The sequence below is a fragment of the Bufo gargarizans genome, chromosome 1, assembly GCF_014858855.1.
Source record: "Bufo gargarizans isolate SCDJY-AF-19 chromosome 1, ASM1485885v1, whole genome shotgun sequence".
Taxonomy (NCBI): domain Eukaryota; kingdom Metazoa; phylum Chordata; class Amphibia; order Anura; family Bufonidae; genus Bufo; species Bufo gargarizans.
The window spans coordinates 464,410,870-464,434,658 of record NC_058080.1 but is presented as its reverse complement, the minus strand read 5'-3'; the positions used below and the strand labels follow the sequence as shown (position 1 = coordinate 464,434,658).

The window sequence follows — 23,789 nt, the reverse complement described above, 5'->3', positions numbered from 1 at the left end:
GCCTTATACGGAGCACTACATGAGAGCACCAGTAGGCCTATACAGCCATAGGGACTTCTTGTCCAGCCGTACAGGCTCCATTTGACTTATGTACAAGGCAGTAGATTTAAAGAGTAACTAAACCTACCTTTATATAAACGCTTTAGTTAGGGAAAAGTGTAGTAAAAATAAAAAAAATTATTAATAAAGTATATTAGAGAGAGTTTTATTAGGGACAACATATTTAAAGTTTATATAAAGGTTTAGTTACTCTTTAAGGTGCGACCACACACCGCTTTTGTTGGGTGAGGTTTTGAGGCAGGACTGCCTGCAGGATTTTTAGCGAAAGGCAGAAGTGGATCCACTAGGAAAGAGAAGTATAAATACTTCCTTTATTTTTCCAATTATTTTTTAAACCACTTCTGACTTTGGCAAAAAAAATCCTGCAGGCAGATCTGCCTCAAAACCTTGTCCAAAAAAACTCTGTGTGACCTTTATTCATTCCGGATTAAAATCTCCTGAAAAACAGCTATTGCGATATGACATTTAATATATTACAGCCTAATGTTAAGGGGGATCTGTCAGCAGACCTATGAAACTAGATCACCTGCTGCATGTGCACTTGGCCGTTGAAGGCATCTGTGTTGGTCCCATGTTCATATGCGTCCGCATTTCAGAGAAAAATGATGCCTTAATATATGCAAATGAGCCTCTAGGAGCAACGAGAGTGCCGTTTCACCTAGAGGCTCTGCTCTCTCTGCAACTGCTGTGTCCTCTGCACTTGCATTGACAGGGCCAGGCATGATCACATTTACACTGTAGAGAGAATAGAGCCTCTAGGTGTAATGGCAATGCCCTCATTGCTCCTAGAGGCTCATTTGAATGTATCCAAACTTAATTTTTCTCTGAAATGCGGGCACATATGACCATGGGACCAACACAGATGCCTTCAGCTGCCAAGCGCACATGCAACAGGTCAGCTGAATTCATAGGTACAAATCTGCTGACAGATTCTAACAAATAATGAATTTACATTCTTCCTGTGAGGATTTTTATAATGAGATATTGTATTCCCTAAATCCGAGAACCTCTGTGTGCTAGATATATGAAATCAGTATTGTATTGCCATTGCTCCTCAGAAAGTCTAAGCTCAGGAGCCATGAAGTGCTGTCATGAGACATGAGGGCAGTAACTGCAACTCAAAAATAATATTTTTTATTTTATTTCTGAAACAAACTGAGGATATTTTTGTAGAAATTTCTCCGCCTGAAAATCAGATTCATACATCTGAATGGGGTTGTTTTGGTGGCAAACACATGGAAAAGTAAAGACTGGAACGGCTTCAGAAATTTCTGCAACAAATCTACTGTAAGTGACTCCATCCAAATACAAATCTACTTGCCTCTTTATGAGCTTCTAGAAGTAGCATATGAGAACAAACCATTCTATCCAGATTTAGATCCACACTCCATGGGGGGAATTTATCATGAGGGTAAAAATGTTGAGTCGGAATTGGTTTACTTTGCTCCAAATTGATCAACTTGATCGTTTTGTTAGATTTGGAGCATGGTTAAATCTACTCCAGTTATTCTAGGCCACCTACCTCACTGGACGGAGTTAAAAAAGTCACAGTGATAATTTAGGAGTGAAACTCATTAACCACTTTTCAAAACTGGAGTGGTGTAAATGCAAAAAGGCAAGCAAGCCCAAAAAGTCACAAATCACTATCTTGAGATAGCCAGAATTCAGGAGCGCAGGCTGTGCTAAATTTCCTCCATGTTACTGGTCTGGATCTGCTGATACCATTAATATTAGGTGCATATTCCAAATATTAGAGATTTTTGTTACCATTAAGAAGTCGATATGCAATTAATTTGGGACAAGTTTATTATAGAAATAGAAGCCAGGACACAACTAACACATTATAATAGTACATCTTTTCTTTTACAATATGTCAAAAACAGGCATCATTGCTGTGTCCCAAAGAATCAAACCACCAAATCAGACATCTGTCACTAACATGGTCAGCGATCTGAAGTAGTCCTCGTTTTTTTCAACTCACAGGAAGAAACCCATACTTTGTCACATTACATTTACCAAACTACTCATACTAAGCAAATCCTTTGATGTTCTGTCTGTCTTCAATTTCACACACAGCAAGCCAAGTGTTGTGTCAGAGCTCATTGCAGTTGGCTACCAGGAGGAGGAACTGCTAGCAGGGCTGCCTTCAGACTCTAATGGTGGGGTGCGCAAATCCTCTTCATGAAATTCAGACTGGCGGTGATCCCAGACGAGAACTTTACCATCCCACTGAGGTAAAAATAAAATTCAAGATCAAAAGAATGAAATAGTCACATAGTGATCCTGAGATTGGTAATGTGCGGCAAGCAGATACATGCTAAAATCAAGTCACCATTTCGTTCATTCCTTCGCTCTAGGTAGTACACATATGCATGCGATAGAGCCATCTGTGTATGAACGCGTAGGCCCGAAATGTTAGGCCATGGATCTAGCGGCCACTTGATTATATCACCAGTGACATCATATATACAAGCAGCACTAGCTGCCATATTTTTTACTACGGGGGATTGTCAATCTCAGGCACTCTGACAACTTATGAAGAACAAGTAGGTTGTATTAAAAGGTGTTAGTTTTTTATTTCAGAACTGGGCACAATATAGAAATAAAAGACCTTGTAATATGCTCACTTTTGAATTCTGTAGTTTCCTGTGCCACTCTGCTTACACATAGGGATGTGACACCTATCTGATGTTGTATTACCTGGCCTGAATATGCATCTATCTGTACGACGGTTGGCTGTCAGCATTGCTTTTGCTCTGCATTGGATATTGTATTGCAAACTATATTAAAAGTAACGATTAGACTGACTTGGTGTATTTTACTTTGCTACTACTAAGCATGTGACACCTGCTTGTGACGTCTGCTGTGTCCTCTGCCTTTATCTCGGTACTGTGAGAACATGAACTGATAATACTGGCACAGATTGCAGCGCAAAGATTATTCGCATCACAATCTGCGACTTTGAAACAGTCAGTGCCAGGTCGCTACTCTGTTTTCCAGCTACCTGGTGGTTGGGACTCAGTCTCATCTCGCCTAAGTAACGGTAAGATGAGACAACCCCTTAAGGCCTCATGCACACGATAGTTAATTTCCATGGGGGTCACAAAAGATATGGACAGCATATAGAGTGCTGCCTGCATCTGTATGTCCATTCCACAGCCCTGCAAAAAGGCCATGTCCCATTTTGCGAACGAGTATAAGACATTTCTACGGGAGTGTGAAAAAACAATGGCGGCATGCACTCGCAATTTGCAGACCGCAAAACACATAACGGTCGTGTGCATGAGACCTAAAGAGAATTTATTTTCAAGTTGTGAAACTCCCCTTTATTTTGCCACCATACATGAAACATACAAGCCGCTAATCCATCCTACAATTACTCGATATATAAATGATTTGCAAAATTTTTTACAAAAATCGGGTACAATTCACTAGGAGATCTACTGATACTTCCATAACACAGTATACATTTATTATCGCTCACCGAACTGCTGACAAGCCTGTTGTCACATGGATGCCAGCTTACGTCCCGCACACACGCTTTATGATTGGCCAGTTTCTTCACTATCTGACCCGTTAACAAGTCGTAAACTGCGAAAACAAAGAATAATGAACAATTGTAATAACTAAGCTGATTAATTATACATTTAATAATGTTCTCAAATACCTTTCCACCAGAGTTTTAAAGGGAACCTATTAACCCCTTTATACTGCTTTCTGAGGGCAGCTGATTTCAGCAGTGCGTCAATTGTGTGCCAAAAAGTTTGTTTTGTAGAACTAATAAGGAGCATTGTGACCCACCAGTACTGAACAGCATAAATAATAAAATAATATCAAAAGCCACGGATGTACAGTATTTTCATTTTTAAATTTAGTATACCCCAGCATCTATTATAAAAAAAAAAAATATTGATCCATTGTGTGCCATCTGTGACATTTGGTTCAATTAATGCAATAATTCAAAAGTCTATACTGATCATAATGTATAGAATGGTGAACAGTAAGAGGACTGTACATGTATGTGCCGCAGGTACAGATGTGGTTTTGAACATAAGAATTGTAAAAGACAATGAGTAAATGTATTCACTTACTGATGACTCGACCAGTTGAGCATCCACTATAAACATACTGCTGACCAGTGCTGCTTGCAGGGGAGAAGCGACATCTGATCAAAGTGTGAAGGACACCATGGCCACGATAGGTCATCAGAGATGTGTCCCCAGGAAGGCGTTTTTTCCTGAGAGCTGGAAGATATACAATAGGAATAAACTTATACAAAAGACAAAATACTATGTACAAAAAAACTTTTGGTGTAGCTGAAGAGGGATAGTTCACCTTTTTTGGGCACCTGTTGCCACCTGTAATCCCAGTTCTGTTGGGTGATTGCTCGCCGTGAGGCTTCCAGACCTTCTTGACCTGAAAATCGCCTGATGTCCCACAGCTTAATGCTCTGATCTTTTGAGTTGGAAAGCAGATATCGTGCATCACCCTGGGATATAAAAAATAATTGTAATATATAAAAGAAAAATAACTCCCTAAAGCTATAAAACCCAACTGAAGACACAATGGGAATGCTGGCACAAGTTCATAAAAAAATAAATGATACCATGAAATGCATATACGGATGAAAAAAAAGCTGAAACAAAAAACCCAGCAAGAAAACTGAGATCAAAGAATTTCTAAAGTTAAAAAGCAAAAAAAAAAAAATAGACTTCACAGTAATACAGATCACAGCAAGTGTCAGAATACAGAAAAAAAAAAATAAAAGCAGCACATGATACCCTAATGTCATTGTTTTCACCTTGCTGTCAATGAATGTGATACCATCCTGATGTCCAGCTAACAGTCCCACTGGTTTGGCATCATCCTCGCGCATTGTGCGACGATCCCACACTTTACATAGAGCGTCATCACCCCCAGAATACAAGATGTGACAGCTATCATCAGCAAATGAGACAGCATTCACATCATCCTCATGAGAGTCAATCTAGGTAGAAAGAAAGAAAACAAATGGTACTCCAAAAAAAAAGTAGATGGATAATGTATCGGAAAGAAACCAGAGCATTACATTTATAGAGGTGAAAACTGTGATGGAGAGCAGAGACTAGGACAAGGGTTGCGAAACGGTAATGGAGATTTTATTATGTAAAAACATGAAATTAGGTAAAAAGAATGATGAATTGTCAGGAAATATGGTATTGTACCTTCAGTATTCGACGGTTCTGTTCTAGGTCGTACACATACACACATCCATCATTGGCTCTGTGGAGAGAATGTACCTGTACTGTATGAACTCTAGCTCATGCTTTCAAGTGTACTGCATTAATGTTGATACACGTAATTAAAGAGTTACCTACAACAATTTGTTAGCATTTTTTACAGATCTCTCCTACCCATACATAAAAATTATCTGAACACACATGTAGATACAGTATATTTATCATGAAAGTGCATCTGTATATTCTTGAGCTTTCAAAACAAATATTTACTCACCCACCAAGCACTTCTCGACCATCACAGGATACAGTGAGAGAGAAAACTGCAAATCGTCTCTCAGATGGGCTGTTTAGATACAAAAAGACAGCATTTAGGCAGACATTTACAAGAGAACTTAAAGGGGTTGCCTCACTTCAGTAAGTGGCATTTATCATGTAGAGGCAGTTAACACAAGCCACTTGCTAATGTATTGTGATTGTCCATATTGCTTCCTTTGCTGGCTGGATTCATTTTTCCATCACATTACACACTGCTTGTTTCCATGGTTACAGACCACCCTACAATCCATTAGTGGTGGTCGTACTTGCACACTATAGGAAAAAGAGCCTGCCTCTCTGGTGGCCGGGACCATGGGAGTGCACATAGACTAGTGCTTTTTCCTATATTGTGCAAGCACAACCACCACTGGTGGACTTCAGGGTGGTCTGTTACCACTATATAATGTGATAGAAAAGTGAATCCAGCCAGCAAAGGAAGCAATATGGACAATCACAATACATTAGTAAGTGCCTTGTATTAACTTCCTCTACATGATAAATGCCACTTACTGAAGTGAGACAACCCCTTTAAATACACTTTATAGGTGCTTCTGTAAACAATGTTTTGGGAGCGAATTCATCATCCTCCCTACCCCAGTTTACTAACATATAAAAACAAAAAAAGCAAACCCAGGGTCTTTTTTAAACACCATTGCACTTAAATCTAGGTGCAAGTGGCGTTTCCACCACTTTACAAAATGGGGAGTGGTGGAGACAAGGGCACAAGTGGGGCCACCGTACCTGGCACAATCATCATTTATGCCAGTTTTCTGGTGTAAATAATGACTGAAATCTATGTCAGCTACGGGCTAGCGTAGAGTTCATCTTAGCCTCACGGACTGCCGGAGGATGTGCCTAATTCATGACGAGGTGGGCGTCTCGACATTAATTAAAGAGCCTCTGTCAGCAAGATCAACCCTATTAAACCAGGAATACTGCCTGGTACAGTTTTTGTACATACGTTAAACAGCTGCAGAGATATCTCAGTTTTTATTCATATGCAAATTATTACATTGGAACACCGGGGGGAGGGGCTGAATCCTTGAGCACTGCTTTTGTAACACCCATGTGCTCTGAACACTCCCCCCTCTCTTTGATTGACATGCTGAGGGCAGAGCTGTGTCCTAGCATGTACCTCTAATATGCATTACTTACTATAGCCTTACCATGTTGAGAACAGAAGTTTTCTAAGCTTAATAAGCTAAGTCATATTACTTGATAAATGATTATAAAGACACCAGCAACAAAATAAAAAATCTAGAAGTTTCTAATGGGATTTGGAACATCTACATGCAAGGCTGACCAATTACCTCAAAGCTACAGCCTTATCATATTGAGAAGATTAACTTTCTAAGTAAAGAAAACCAATGCATATTATTGGTGTATTTATAATCATGTATCGTGCAGGGGTTTTACAGGTTTGGATAACCCGTTAACGCATAACGCCGTACACGGCATTATGCGCCTGCGTTTGTATGGAGCGGGACTCTGCAGTGTGCCTGCTCCATACGCAGTGGGATCCGGCTGCATCATACAGCCAGCACCCTGTCACAATGGCGGGAGTAGTGATTGCGCCGCCCCTGTCGTTTATCCCCTCAGGTGCTGCAATCAACGCTGATTACGGCACTTGTGAGTTAAGGCAGAGGGATGCGGCTCCTTCTGCCTTTCAATCGGAGCCCCCGCAGTGAAATCGCAGGGCTCTGATCAGTTGTCATGGCAGCCTGGATGCTGCTGAAGTGCTCCAGGCCTGTCATGGCAATCTCCATGCTATTAGGGTGAATAAGAGAAGGGATAAAAAGATCCCATGTACTAGCCCCTCAGGGGGCGAATAGTAAATATAAAATAAAAAAAAAGGGGAAAAAAACGTTATTTTATTTTTTATTTTTAAACCCAAAGTATTAAAAAGGTTTAAATTGCCCCCTTTCCCAATTTTATATATACAAATATATAAACAATTAAATATTAGGTATCTCCACGTCTGAAAATGTCCAAACTATTAAAATATATGAAAAAAAAATTTTATTCCTGTGCGGTGAACGCCATAACGGAAGAAAAAATAAAACGGACGATTCAACATTTTTGAAGTCTTGTCCCCCCAAAAAAACTGAATAACAGTGATCAAAAAAATTACACATACCACAAAAATTGTACCAATAAAAATAACAGTTTGTTACGCAAAAAACAAGCCCTCATACAGCTCTTTAAAATTAATGAAACAAAACAAAACAAAAACACAAGTTTGGTATCGCTGCAATCGTACTGAGCCGCAGAATAAGGGTGTCAGTGAACCTAGTGATGTCAAAACCCCAAAAACATTGGCAGAGTTCTGTTTTTTTTATTTTTTTTCAAATTTTACCTCACAAATAATTTTTTCCCCCCGTTTTCCAATACAAGACACAGTAAATTATACAGTGGCATTAAAAAACAAACGCATCTTCTCCCGCAAAAAATAAACCCTCATATAGCTATGTGAACAACAAAAAAATAATAATAATAAATTATGGCTATTGGAACGTAGGGAGGAAAAATTTTAATAGGACTGGTCTTTAGGGGGTTAAACAGGTATCCGTTTTCTCTAAGAGAATAGTAGAGATTTGCAGAGTTATACTAAAGGAATTGTCTGAGACTTTACCTGTCCCCAGCAGTTTTTTGTAGTTCCTGCTCTGCCAGCCTTTTTTTGTCCCGGTCAAGCCATTCTGTGACAGGACGGTCCCTCTGTTTTTTGACAGGAACATGCTGACAGTAATCCCATAATAATGTCATGCGAGTCTGGTGGCAAATTGCTACCACAAAACATGACATTCCAGGTCATAGCAAGGATTGGTTGCTATGATCTTCAAAAGGCTTTGTCAGAAGCAAACATATCCATTTCTGGCACTTCAGGGAGGAAAAGACTTTAAACTGGACTTGTCTCCTTCTGCATGTTCTCCTATACAGAAAAAATATATGTGCTATATTCTGCATTTCGTGGCTACAAACAGTACCTGAGATCAAGTGCAGTGTGTGATTCTGTGTCCCCATATATGTTGCAGATGTGAACTGCAAAATGAAAATCTCCATTATTACAATCATGACATGTACAGTAAGAATATTTCTCTAACTATCTGCATATAATATTAAATACGGCTCCAAATATTAGGTGTCAGGACCAGTTTCACGCAACCTTAGTGATTGCAGGGTTAAAAAAATATAGCAAAAAAATCCCCTTAAATGTGCAGCAATTGGTGATGTGCATGCCTTGCTCATCAAAAATTTGGCATTCCCCTTGTCAACAGGATGTGTCTCATAGTTCAGACACTTAGTTCAAACTACATATCTCATAGTTCAAACTACTGGGGTAATTTATCAAACCGGTGTAAAGTAGAACTGGCTTAGTTGCCCAAAGCCACCAATCAGATTCCACCTTTTATTTTCCAAAGGAGCTGTCCAAAATGAAAGGTGGAATCTAATTGGTTGCTATGGGCAACTAAGCCAGTTTTAATTTACATGTTGCGGCATATTTATCTTTCTTTACACCACTTTTCTGACGTAAATGAAGCTAGAAATCTATAGAAGCTCAGAGTTGTGAGAGGATGCGGCCTGAGCCTCTTCATAAATTGGGCGCATCCTCCGAAAGTGCAGGGGTTATGAAGACTGACCCACAAAGCTATATCTCCCCCTAAGATAAAGATGCTCCATGTCAGGAGTGGTGTCAGATCCTCTATGAAAGATGTACTCGTCATTATTATTCATCACAAATCATTTCTTTCAGGTTTTCACTACCCTAAAAGAGTTATTCTATAGAGGGTACACTTACACGCACAAAACAAGCCACAAACTGCCTGGGGCGTTCCATGACGTTTTACGTGATGCCTCTCAGCCAGTCAGCAGCTGTTAAAACGATCACTTGGCGCAGTCTGTCAGTCACGGTATGTATGTCATGTGATGCTTTTCGGAGCTGCCGACTGACCTAAAGAGATCATGTAATACACCATGTCCTTCTAGCGAAACAGATTTGTTTTTGGATACTCTGAGAGCCGCTTTACAATGGCTTGCACATGCCATCAAACTGACACTTTTAAGGCCTTAAATGCACAGCACCATATGTGATTGTTTGCTTTGGCAGCTGGGCCTCAACAATAGTCCCCGCATCTGCATCTGAGCACACAGGACCTAATAGGCTGCCTGCTGGAGTACAGAACTACGGAAGTGCATTAAACCAGCACTCAGAAGAATGGATTTTCAAGTTCCCATGTGAGACTACAAAAGGAACAAAATAAATAAAGACCTCTTCTACTAGAAAATTTTTTTATAAAAAAACCCACAAAAAAACAAAAACATGGACTAGACATGATTGGTTATTGATGTGTCTGCAAGATCCAAACGGATTACATTATTTAGCCCATACAGTAAACTCTAAACTTTGCAACAAAAAAAAAAGTTTGAAAATGTCACCAATACGTACCCTAAAAATAGTACACCCTGGACAGTACAGCCGCTGAAGCAGCCACCGAGTACAGTGCATGGATCCTATTCCAAATGAATTTAATAGAACCTGTGCACAATACTAGCCGGGCATCATATATCTGCCCGACAACTATGCCACCCAGTCTACAGTTGCGTCTCTTCACACTTTATTTTAGACTGGGTTTTTGGCCATTGCCTGGGTGGTATGCTCTGGCACACTTCTTTTTGTACAGTCTGCTGCACTTTCCTATACAAATATGTATACCTCTCACTGTGGTCAATAGCCAAATTATGCAACAGGTTTACGTTGGGGAATAACAAGTCAGTTCAATAAGTTTAAAGATAAAATACACAGATCAAAGGGATTTTTGTTATTGATGGCATATCATCAGAATGGGGAATCAATATCTGATTGGTGGGGTCTGGCATCCTGCACCCCAAAGAATCAGCTGTTTCAATGTAGCTATGGTGCTGGAAGTTATGGGCAGAACTCAACAGCTCCCTCCATTATGTAGTGAACAGAGCTGGTTACTGCAGTGTTGCTCCTTTTAAAGTTAAAGGGAGTAGTCCTGCAGTAACCAGCTCTGTCCACTACACTATGGACGGAGCTGTGTAGTTCCACCGCCAACTTCCAGCACCATAGCTACATCGAAACAGGTGGGCAACAGGGTTGCAGACCCCCGATCAGATGTTGCCAACCTTTCCTAAGGACAGGCCATTAATAACAATAACAACAATGACCTGAAAAAGATCTGTAATTATTAGAGCTACCTTCTGCTATACACACACTATCATTAAACTGGATGATAGGAGAAATAAATGGGTATATACTAACTGTAGTCAGACCAGCTAGAGTACAAGAACTGTCCTCCGTCTGGAGTAAAAGCCACATCAAGGACGCTCCAGCCCACATCTCGAGCTTTTATGGTCCGAAACTTCTTGAAGGATCCATATCGGCAATCATAAAGGCGAATATTCTGATCTGAGATTGAATAAAGGTGAACAGATGAGGTTTGTGAATAATGTGCGAGGCGAGAAAAGAAATGTCCTGATGATTCTATCTATACACACATAATAGCGCCATTATTTACATATTCATGACATTTTACTTTCAAATACGTTTGCATGCCATCTCATAAGCTCATTACACAGATAATATGGTGATACAAGAAATACTATACCTTGGCAAGCAGACATAAAGATGGTGCCATCTGAAGAATATACCCCACAGAAAGCCTTCTGAGTGTACGAATCCGTGGCAGAAACATGGTTTGGCAGAAAACTGCAACACAGCAACTGTCAACTCAAACAGTGATTTTATCCACAGCATGTGTAGAGCGCTATAATGGGGAATCACTACCAAAACAGGCAAAGTAGGCAGGGGCCTAAGTACTCACTTAGATGACACACGGCAGCGCACTCCATGAGAGAAATCACACCCTCCTCGCTCTCTCTGTAGCCAACAAAATCAACATGGGGGGAAGAATTATAATAAAATGGCCAGAATTATAACTCAGGGGCTATCATTTATCAAAAGTGTCTAATACTAAAAGTGTCTTGCCCACAGCAACCAACCAGAGCTCAGCTTTCATTTCTAAAACTACAAATATTTTCAACAGTAAAATTTTTACTATGGTATAGTTATAATATAGTACACATCATTTATGTGAATACCACCGCCACTCACTGATCCTGGAAACCATTGATGATACCATTAAGGGCTTGTTCACACGACCGTATGTCTTTTTCAGTGTTTTGTGGTCTGTTTTTCCTGGATCCGTTTTTCAGGGTTTTTATTTTTTATGTAGTGTTTCTGGTTCCGTTCCATTTTTCCGTATGGTATATACAGTATGCAGTAATTATATAGAAAAAATTGGGCTGGGCATAAAATTTTCAATAGATGGTTCCGCAAAAACGGAACGGATACGGAAGACATACAGAGTACATTCCTAATGTGTTCTGTATTTTTTTTTTGTGGACCCATTGACTTGAATGGAGCTACAGAACATGATTTGCAGGCAATAATAGGACATGTTCTATCTGTCAACGAACGGAAAACGGAAATGGAATGCATACGGAGTACATTCGCAGTTTTTTTTTTTTGCGGAACCATTGAAATGAATGGTTCTGTATACGGAACGCAAAAAACGGCCCGTATATGGAACGCAAAAAACGTTCGTGTGAACAAGCCCTAAGATTGAGACATTTTACCTCCAGAAGCAGACGAGTGACATTCTGTTCTCTGCGTGCTCCTAGCCTTCCTGTAGCGAGCAAGACCTGGGTTCTTATCTGGCTCTGATCCAGCATTGTAGTGTCTGGTGTGGGATCAACTGCAAGAGAAGACGAGAACATTTAAAATGCGGAAAAAACATCTTCCTACAACATAATGAACATTTAGGGGACACAAGTCAGAAAGGGGTATTTAAAAAACTAAATAAATAAAAATATTTCATTGAAAAAAAAAAAATTCGGGGTTGTTTTTCTTTTTCATTTCGGCAGTACTTTACCACTGAAAATTAAATACAAGATAATGTCCTTCTGAAGCAGTCAGCACAGACAGATAGACCTCTTATATACGGTAGATATGTAACCCACTTTGCTGCTGTGAGGGGAAGATGTTACTGGCTTGTTTAATAGTAAGTGTAACAATATGATGGCACTATTGTTCTCTTCATAGGCCTAGGTAAAGATTCTCACAGAAGAGCATTGTACTCATCAGCACAATGTCTGATGCTCTAATCGGAGTCACCTATCCGCCTTCCCTCTGCCGTTGCAGTGAATGGGCTGACTGGGCAGGTCAAGCTAAGAGCCAGAACAGGAAGTAGAATACATGCGGTGACTTCATAAAATTATATCCAGAAAACCATCCCTATATATTCACATATAGGTTGTTAATGGGATAAAAGAATTTGATAGTAGTGTCCCTATGGTCTAAATAGAAAATATTTCCAATAAGCGGGTTTGTTGGAGGACCTAACAAGAAATAGAGGAGCTGAACAACTGTAGAGAATTATCTGCAGCCCTAACTAAGAGAAATAGCCAGACATAGTAAAAAGAGTTAAAATGCAATTCCAGAATGTACCGTATTTTTCGCTTTATAAGACGCACCTGATGATAAGATGCACCTGGGTTTTTCAGGAGAAAAATAAGAAAAAAAAAATATTTTGAACCAAAAGGTGTGCTTTTGAACTAATGGTGGTCTGTGGATGACACTGTTATGGGGGATCTGTGGATGACGCACCGTTATGGGGGGGGGGGGGGAAGGATCTGTGGATGACGCACCATTATGGGGGGGGGGGGGGAAGGATCTGTGGATGATGCACGTTATGGGGGGGGGGGGGGGGATGATTTGTGTGGATGACGCACCGTTATGGGGGGATCTGTGGATGACGCAACGTTATGGGGGGGATTTGGGACACTTATGGGGATCTGTGCGATGACACTGTATGGGGGGGATCTGTGGATGACACTGTTATGGGGGTGGGATCTGTGGATGACACTGTTATGGTGGGATCTGTGGATGACACTGTTATGGGGGTGGGATCTGTGGATGACACTGTTATGGGGGTGGGATCTGTGGATGACACTGTTATGGGGGTGGGATCTGTGGATGACACTGTTATGGGGGTGGGATCTGTGGATGACACATAGCATCTCATAGTGACCCCATTACACAGGGCCCCGCTCACAGCAGTCTTTACATGTAAAGTCTGTTTATTCAATCCTTAACCAGTGGCTCTGGTTTGTTAAACTAGCGTAATCTTTTGTAGTAGTACTATCAAATCGGCGGGCAGCGTAACCTCACTAACTCATTCATGCTCCTCCCACTTCATGAATGGAGCAGGAGGAGCAGGAAAGAGTGAGAGAGGTTACGCTGCCGGCCTGCCTGCCGCTTTGATAGTGAGTACTACTACAGAAGATTACGCTAGTTTAACAGACCAGAGTTAAGGACTGAATAAACAGACTTTACATGTAAAGACTGCTGTGAGCAGGGCCCGATGTAATAGAGTACAGTGACTGCACCGGGACCCGCAGCGAGTGCAACAGCAATTGCCGGTCTCCAGCCCCTCCTCCTATACCACTTACTGTAACTGATACATCGCAGGCCACGCTGTGCAGCATAGCGGCAGGCGATGTATCAGTGTCAGCAATGTAAAAATTGCACCATTCGCTTTATAAGACGCACTGTCATTTCCCCCCCACTTTTTTTTTTGGGGGGGGGGGGGGAGTGCATCTTATAAAGCGAAAAATACTGTAATTAGGTCATCTTAAAGGGGTTCTCCGGGCTTTTAATACTGATGACCTATCCTCAGGATAGGTCATCAATATCAGATCGGCGGGGGTGCGACACCCGGCCATGTCTCACGTCACTTTTCCTGCTCGCTGCTGCTTTGCCATAGACATGGCTGGGTGTCGGACCCCCGCCGATCTGATATTGGCGACTTATACTGAAGATAGGTCATCAGTATTAAAAGACAGGAGAACCCCTTTAACAGTGAAGTGCACAACTTTTTATTTCTTTTATATACTTTAATTTGTACCATGCCGTCAGTAAGTTTCATATACTCCAGAGTCTGAAAAACATGCACAGCTCCCTGATATTTCGCTATCACAGGATTGCCTAAACTCAATACAACTTATCTCGGCTTCTCAGCTGGGAACAAGGCCACTGGTTTTTCAGTTTCTAAATGTTTTGTCCTAGTGTGAGAATATTGTGGTGTTCAGTGTGTGAATGTAGACTTGTGATATGTAAGCACAATACAGACTATAGAGACTCCTCTCTTCTTCGCGGCTGCAGAAGCCAAGACTATAGGGAAGTGTCCGAGCCTATGAAGATTGCCCCCAGCAGGTGCGTCTCCTGGACACACAAGACATCAGATTTAGACTTGATCGCGTCTCGCCATAGTTGAGATCTTTTAAATGGGCTGATTAAGCCTTTAGCATTAATTGAGGAAAATTTAAATGCCATTGTTAAATAATAATAAGATAGGTAAACAGTAAACTGAAGACCAAATATAGTGAATCCCATATTTCGGACCCCACACGCCTGTTCCAGGTGTTAAGCGGCGTTACCGGGGGAGAAGGTTACAAAAAAGTCCCAGAATTGGCCAAACAGGCCTGAGACAATGAAACAGTGCCCCCAAAGGGGGGAAAAAAAAAGGCACGTTTGCTCACAATATGATTCAGTCATTTGGAGAATTCCTGACGGACTGTATACCACTCTTCTTCCAAATGCGAAGGCGAGGCAGGTTTTGAGGTCATTGCCGGACCAGGAGGTATAGATAAGTGCCACTTAGATATCAAGTGTAGAGCTTCTGATGGGTTAGATAACACCATTTTGCTTCCCGCTCTTGAAATCAACAATTTAGCTGAAAAGCCCTATCTATAAAGGAATTTTGTGAGCTCTCAGGAACTCCGTAGCTTCTTGGAACTTCCGTCTTTTATTGAGGGTGGCCGCAGACAGATCCGTATAGAGAGAAATGGAGCGGAACCTCTGGGTTATTACGAGCTGCAACCATGAGTTTTTCTTTAGTATGGAAGAAAGTAATACGTGCTAGCACATCTCTAGGTATTTCTGTTGGTAGACTCTTAGGTTTTGGTATTCTGTGAGCTCTGTCGATAAAGAGCTCAGATTGAGGTGCGGTAGGTAACAGAGCTGTGAAGAAGTCCGTTAAAAATTTGTGCAGTTGGTCAGGCTTCACCTCTTCCGGAATCCTGCGAAATCTAATATTATTGCCGCAAGACCGGTCTTCTAAATCTATCACGTTTGCAAGAAGTGAAGCTAACTCTTCATCTTTTTCATTTGCAGTATCCGCCAACTCATTATGAGCTTTTGCAAATTCAGACATTTTATGTTCTAGATGGGATGTGCGTGTCCCCACTTCAGATATCTCGTTCTGTAAAGGGGTCAGCATGGAGCGGAGATCTGCTTGCAGAGAAGACCTGAGGTCACTCATTAGTGCTTTGAGAAAAAATTCTGTGACTGGTTTATCAGTACCAGTATTATTTACTATGGGATATTGTTGGAGATATATTATATTTGAGCAGTCCCCATAGGGATGATCCAGTGGCGTGATTTGTCTCTGGGGCCTCCCAGTGGTCACATAGTGCTGCCCCAGCAAGGGCTCTTGGCTGACTTGTGGCATGGCCATATTTATTCCCGGCATATGCCCCCCTGAGCTGATGGGAGATGAGGTAGGGTGCTGTAGTAAGGGCCCCTGTGCTGGAGATGAGCTAGACCAGGTAACTGCAGGTGATTGTGCTGCCCAAACATCTCTCCAGGGTTTCGCAGTGTGCCACCACCGCCATCTTGTGCAGCGCAGAGAAAAACTCAGTGAGTTTGCCTGTAGCCGCCTTTTTCTTGGTCTTGGTCATCATCAGGGTGAGCAGAATGATAATCCCTCTGTGTCGGTTGATTTGGGAGATAGTTTAGATGCTGTGAGCCGCAGTCTCATACACGTAGCGCCAGAGCTGTGCTGAAGCGCAACTTGCTCCATGTGCTGCCGGCCACGCCCCTCCAGCACAATACAGACTACATCTTGCTGATGTTCCTTTTCTGCTCAGCCCTAATGTTTAAAGGGCTATTACAGTAGTTACTATTGTACTAATACTGGAAGATATTGTTGGCATTGTATTTCCTTGCTCAGTTATGTGGGTTTAAAAAACAATGATGCATTAAGCCTGGGGATGAGCGAACCCATTGAAATTCCCGGACCCCATTAAAGTCAATGGGGACCCGAACTTCACTTTATTATAAATAATAGCATTCTTAAGACAGAATGCTAAATAAAATGGCCATTGAGGGGTTAAAATAATAATAATAAATAAAAACTCACCTCATCCACTTGATCGCGCAGCCGGTATGCTCTTCTTCCTTCGGGACCTGCAATGACGTCAGCGCGGAAACATCATCGCAGATCCTGCAGAAAGAAGAGGATACCGGCTGCGCAATCAAGTTGATGAGGCGAGTTTTTAAAAATTATTTTTAACCCCTCAATGGCCATTTTATTTAGCATTCTGTCTTAAGAATGCTATTATTTTCCGTTATAACCATGTTATAATGGATAATAAAATCACCCGAAAAAGTCCGGGTTCAGGTACCCTAACTCGCAAAGTCCGGTACGAACTTTGCAGTTCGGGTTCGCTCAACCCTAATTAAGACCTCTAAAGAACAATTAAAGGTGTTGCCCCATGACAAAAACTGTGCCCTATTCACAGGATAGGTGATAAGTGTCTGCCAATTTACGAAAACAGGGGTCCTGTCTTTCTCTACCTTGAAAGAGTTGGGGGTCACACAGCTGCTCCATTCAATTCTATGGGACTGCCAAGTGCTAACTCTGTTGTATTCTTACCAGGGGGATTGTAGCGGTCTCCCATGCAGCCTTCCCAAGCACTGTCATTGTCATCGTCGGAATCAGACAGCGACTGCACGAGGTGCAAACTTGCTGGTCCCCCTCCCTGCACTAGCCGAACTTGCCCCCTGTAGTATAGAGAAAAGATAAAATGCATCAATGACATTAGCACATACATTTAGTATCCACTAGTGGACTTAGGCTGGCCATACACCTTAGATAGTTGATGGCCAAATGCTTGTTTGGCCGTGCTGGGCACAACCGAGCATGCATGTGCTGTAAATGGGGAGGGGAGAAAAGCACTGCCAGACACCTCTGGCAGTGGCTTCTCTCTCCTGAGGGCAAAAGGGTTGGGCATTTTGAAACCCAACCACCCAATCGTTCTTCCCCTGACATTTTTGTCATCAGTCGGAAGATCCCAATACACATGAGATGGTCTACCGCTCCTGCAGGATTCATCGGGTTCGGCTTACATTAATCTAATGCTTTATAGTTGAAAATATCACTGACCAGTAAAAGTAAAAATGTTGATAAATGTAACAGTGAGGAGTTGTGTGATGTGGTTAAATGATGTAATAGTGGAAGCAAATGATGTCTGAAAAGAGCATATCAGGGTAGAGATACATTTGAGAGTGATATGAATGGCACTGGATAGGATATCCTCTCAATTACTTATACTACTAGTACTCAGAATGTACACCTTAGGTAGCAATTCCAGGAATATGTGGGACAGAACTGAGATCTCTGTGGAGCCAACATCGAAAAATAGATATGAAAATCTCTGAACTGAAAGCCATACAGGGGCTGCGAGGTGCACAGCAACGGGAAAGGAGGCCTGGATCATGACTGATACGAGCTCCACGGTTGATTTTAGGCTGCCGGTATATATTACTTGGCTGCTATTAGATCATTTCTTGATATATATGCAAACCGAAATATGCTGAGCTTCTGTACGTCAGAACTAAGCCATCAGCCACAGGAACTGAACATGCCATAGGGCGTATGTGGCAGCCTAACATTTATCTTACGGACTGAAACAATTACTGGTTAACCCAACTGTAACTATAGCTAGTAAATATGTTACAGAGCAGAATAGACACCGGGATCTAGGCCATGTTCAAAATCCACTGCGATTTCTGGCACAGATTTTCAACCTCCATGTCGTGGACTCGCTTGTGGTTTAGCCTTATTGAATGGACACCCACCGCGGCTTCCGGCGGTGTCGATCTGGACACAGTGCCAAGAAAGGACATGTCCTCCCTTTTCACAGTCACGGTTTGAAACCACCAGCTGCACGAATGTCAGAGTGGCCTCCCACTGAAAAAATGGAAGGCGGATTGCACGCGGCAACTAGCGGCTTTTTGTGCAGAATCCACGTCAAAAGAAGCTTTGTGAACGGGCCCTACTAATCCTACTCTGTATTTAAAGGGAACCTGTCACCTGGATTTTGGCCATAGAGCTGAGGACATGGACTGCTAGATGGCCGCTAGCACATCCACAATAACCAGTCCCCATAGCTCTGTGTGCTTTTATTGTGTATAAAAACTGATTTGATACATATGCAAATTAACCTGAGATGAGTCCTGTCCCTGACTCTTTTCATGTACAGGACTCATATCAGGTTAATTTGCATATGTATCAAATCAGTTTTTATTCACAATAAAAGCACACAGAGCTATGGGGACTGGGTATTGCGGATGTGCTAGCGGCCATCTAGCAACCCATGTCCCCAGCTCTATGCGCAAAATCCCGGTGACAGGTTCCCTTTAAAAAGTGTGAACCCAGACTACACAGCTTTTCAGTGACTGATGCTGGACGATAGATCTGGCGCACCTTTATACCACCTATCAGAAGGCTCACTTTGAAACAAAATTTTGTGCCAGAAGTTTACCCCCTTTCCATAAAGCCACATCCTATTTCCACAGTACGGGCAAAGTAGATTAATCTTTTTGCCTTATTTGCTTCATAAATATGTCCAAAATGAGATACGCCAAATTGTTCCATAATTTATGCCAGAATTCTGGTGCAGTAAATGTGGGTCAATATTTTGCGTAAAATGCATAAAAAAGGAGCAAATACATTGGGAAATGTGAGACTGTGCTAAACAAAATTGCAATATATATTTTTTTACTTAAATTTTTGGGGTGTCCCTCCTAAAAGTAGATAGGCGTTTCTCTCCACACAGCCCTTCCTGACGTCGCCACTGACCTAAGCCTCCCCTTCCTACCGGGTCTGCCACCAGAACTGGTACTTTTCTCTGCCTACACAGGATATTCTGTCTGCTATGCCTGTCTGTTTCAGGAGACCCTGCAAGTATTCCGTCAATGTATGCATGTCAATTATTTATAAACTGTATTACTATTTGAGCTCTATGTGGAAGTATTGTTTGCGTGCTGTATGGCAGTATAACTTCTGCATTGTCGGGCTGTAATTTGGACACTTTAATACCATTATTCGGATGTCACCACAGAGGCCAGTCACTGGATGCAGCGGTGCAGATGACCCTGTTAAACCAGACGTTTATAGACAGGGACAGAAAGACCAGTGAAAGGAGCGGTAGGGAGCAGTAGAGTATGGTTCTTTCGCCAAGTATAGCAGACTGGGGTTGAAATTTAAAAAAGTACAAAAAAAAAAAAAACGATGTGCCATTTCTGTATTATTTCTACTAGAAGTTATAAATGGATTGCTAGCAGACTGCAGTAAGGGTACAGAGGGGTGTTACCTGCACAGTCTGACAATAGCAGCACTGACTGGATAAGGTGAGACTGTGCAGGGACACAACCCCAGCTGGTTACCACCCCTCTGTACCCTTACTGCAGACTGCTAGCAATTCATTCATAACTTCTAGTAGAAATAATAAAGGAATGGCACAACATAGAGCCATAAGAATAGAGGCTCCAGGGCGGTAATTACATGAGGAATGCATGTAGCTTTTAAAACAGGCATGTCAGGAGTGGTGACCGGTCCTCTTTAAGCTGGCCATACACATTAGATGTGGCTCTGCAGAATCTGCCAATTTCAACTACATAATTTAAGTATGTGGCAGATGGGTTATCAACTGTCCAAGTCTTTTGTTCTCGTGGAGATAAGCTGCTGTCAGCGCTATCTACCCTCTCTCCAGTCAGAACACATGCATGCTTGGCCAAGCACAGCATGTACGTGTATTGGGAGAGGGGGGAGGTGGTCAGCAGAGATGGCCAAAAGCTCATTGGGCTGGCAGCTAACAGCTATCTAAGGCTACTTTCACATTAGCGTTTTTAATTCCGCTATTGAGATCCGTCATAAGATCTCAATAGCGGAAGAAAACGCTTCAGTTTTGTCCCCATTCATTGTCAATGGGGACAAAACGAAACCGAACAAAATGGAATGGAATGCACCAAAATGCATTCCGTTCCGTTTGGTTGCTCTCCCATCACGGACAGAATAACGTTGCATGCAGCGTTTTTCTGTCCGCCATGTGGTGCGGAGCAAGGTGGATACGTCCTGACACACAATGTAAGTCAATGGGGGTTGGCACAATAGAAAACTGACCCGTCCCCCATTGAATGGTGTTCATGACGGATCAGTCATGGCTATAGAAGACATAATACAACCGGATCCGTTCATGACGGATGCATGCGGTTGTATTATTGTAACAGAAGCGTTTTTTCCAGATCCATGACGGATCCGCAAAAAACACTAGTGTGAAAGTCACCTAATGTGTATGGCCAGGCCCAGTACTTAGGGAGGTATGGTCTATACATAGTGTACCTAGGGCAGCACAGTGTAGGCAGAAGGGAGAATGATGGAAAAGAACAATACATTTGCAGTTTCTGAATATAAACATATAAATGTGCAGAAAGATGGAAGGAAAGTAAAGGCCCTTTTACACCAGCCGAAGATCGGGTCAACAAGCGTTTTTATGATCACTGCCCAATGTAAATGTGCCACTGATCACCCAATGAAAGGGCAAACGTTTGTTCATGGGGCATAAAGTCATCATTTGCTGACAGTACATCACCCTGTGTAAACAGTGATGTGTTGCCGGTAAACAATTAACCCATATAGGGACGCCCAGTGGCTTGTAGCAATCGCATGTTCCTATACAGAGGTGACGACTATTTCATGTAAATGCAGCTCTCCCTTCAGATCAATGATGGGCAAGTTCCAGATAATTGTCATTTGGCCTCAGGACCTTTAGGGCTCTTTCACACCAGCGTGTCACTTGTGGGAATCACGGATCGTGCAGCCTGAACTACAGAAGATTGAGAATGAGGTGTGCCTCTGCCTGACCTTTCTGTAACGGAATCACACTGACATAAAGCTGTCAGTGTGATTCCCTTCCAGAAACGTCATGCAGAGGCGCACAGCATTATCAATCATGAAAATGCCGTGCGCTTCTGTAAGTCCAGAACTCGGAGTGTAAGGGACACGCTCATGTGAAAATCACTGACCAAACACTGACGTATGCCTTTGGCCTGTATTATCTGTACACTAAAAAGCAGCTTTGCTTGTCCCAGAACACTAAAATTATCTTAGAGCATGTATGGGTGTGGTTGTCTCACCTGACACTTGTTTTCTTCAGTGTTGACTGTTTGGCTGCTATTTTAGCTTCTTTAGTGACTGTGGCTCAGCTTCAATGACTTTGCAGAATCTTAAATTCCCCTCCCGTCTCATCTGAGTACAGGCCTCTGCCCTCCTCTATACTTTACATGTCCACCAAGGAGAGCTGAGGATTTCCATTATAAACTACAGGCAGCTAAATAACTACTAAGAAAAAGAAGACTGCCATGCACCTGCCAATTATATATCGGATGTGATTTATAAAGGAAGACACGTCTTCAGCAGCAGCTGTATTTTTTCTGTAAAATGCCAGCATTTATGGGATCCCCATTGGACCCCATCGCAGTGAATGTGGATCCTGCTGTGCTGGAACAGACTGCCAGAGTTAGGCTAGTTTTACAGCCTGACGGAGTTCATCGTAAACGGAATAGCTGGATACTACCTTTCCCCACCGGAGCCCACTGACTAGGATGGGATCAGGCAGGGACCTGTTTCTGGCATTACTGCCACGTTTTGGCCGGACAAAAATCGGTACTGGTCTGGAAACAGACTGGATCCCCTCTGGGTCTCATTATAGTCAATAGGACTTGGCAGTTTCCGGCTATGCCGGATTCCTCTACCAGAACAGCCTGCCAGAACCGTTTAGCTCTAGTGTGAAACTAGCCTTACCTGCTGCAGGTGTGAACCTACCAGTAGTCACCACAATAGATTGACAGACAGATAGGGGCAGCACGGGACCCCTGTGGCACATGGCACCAGACCCAAAGTATCGCCGCAGCAATCCAAGAAGTGGCAATCACACTTAAAATGCAGGGTCCATTTATTCACCAACTGCAATGTAGCCTCTCAATGCAGATTTAGAGGATAAAGAGGCTGGAACCTATGGGGCTATATAGAACTGGGCACAGATGAGGGGACGCTGTATGGACAGATGAAATAGAAGGATATGTATGTGAACTGTACAATGGCATGTGTGAGGTGTCGTTACCTGCGCAGAAGATACGCCAGTACCTGCGCCAGGTCAACGTTCTCCTCGTCATCATCATCCTGCAGACCACGAGATCCTGAGTTGCTGCGGGAGCCTCTTGGAGAATCCCCTGAAGCTCCTCCACTGCCCGTACTTCTGCTATTGCGTGTTCCCATTCTCCATTCCCCTGCACACCATAGAAGCCTTAATATAACAAAGACTTTTACACACAGAAAAAAAAGGGGAGAATTAATATTGCTGGCATATATTTCTGAAGAAGCTTTACTTATGGACTTTCCGTTTCTTTGAGTGTTCTTCATTCAATGCATTTTGTGTGCCCTGAATGCTCTTACTCGGAGTATAATCCTATGTACAGCATCCAATGGAGCATGCTGTGATTGCATTATTACCATTATTAGGCTGGTTTCACACAGGCGTTGCAGGAACACGCGCGATTTTTCCACGCGAGTGCAAAACATTGTAATGCGTTTTGCACGCGCGTGAGAAAAATCGGCATGTTTGGTACCCAAACCCGAACTTCTTCACAGAAGTTCGGGTTTGGGATCGGGGTTGTGTAGATTGTATTATTTTCCCTTATAACATGGTTATAAGGGAAAATAATAGCATTCTTAATACAGAATGCATAGTACAATAGCGCTGGAGGGGTTAAAAAAAATTAAAAAATTGAACTAACCTTAATCCACTTGCTCGCGCAGCCCGGCTTCTCTTCTGCCTTCTTCTTTGCTGTGTACAGGAAAAGGGTCATGCGGTGACGGCACTCCGGTCATCACATGGTCCATCACATGATCTTTTACCATGGTGATGGATCATGTGATGGACCATGTGATGAGCGCAGTGACATCAGCACAGGTCCCTTTCCTGTACACA

The 23,789-nt window shown here is 42.3% G+C and overlaps 1 protein-coding gene across 4 annotated transcripts; it reads right to left on the bottom strand.

The window, feature by feature from the left end:
* Positions 1–1,848: 1,848 nt before the first annotated feature.
* Positions 1,849–23,204, bottom strand: DCAF11 (DDB1 and CUL4 associated factor 11). Of its 4 annotated transcripts, none has more exons than XM_044273045.1 (14): positions 22,923–23,183; positions 17,393–17,520; positions 12,252–12,370; positions 11,438–11,493; positions 11,222–11,322; positions 10,876–11,022; positions 8,579–8,633; positions 5,554–5,622; positions 5,265–5,322; positions 4,862–5,047; positions 4,396–4,549; positions 4,152–4,304; positions 3,545–3,651; positions 1,849–2,289 (listed from the first exon to the last, which is right to left on the bottom strand). In XM_044273045.1, the coding sequence occupies exons 1-14, from the start codon at positions 23,075–23,077 to the stop codon at positions 2,173–2,175; spliced, it is 1,605 nt and encodes a 534-aa protein (XP_044128980.1). In that variant the 5' UTR covers positions 23,078–23,183; the 3' UTR covers positions 1,849–2,172. The 4 variants fall into 4 exon arrangements, with proteins under 4 accessions (XP_044128980.1, XP_044128997.1, XP_044129005.1 ...); XM_044273062.1 differs by having other exon boundaries at positions 22,946–23,179; XM_044273070.1 differs by lacking the exon at positions 17,393–17,520 and having other exon boundaries at positions 22,923–23,204.
* Positions 23,205–23,789: the final 585 nt, after the last annotated feature.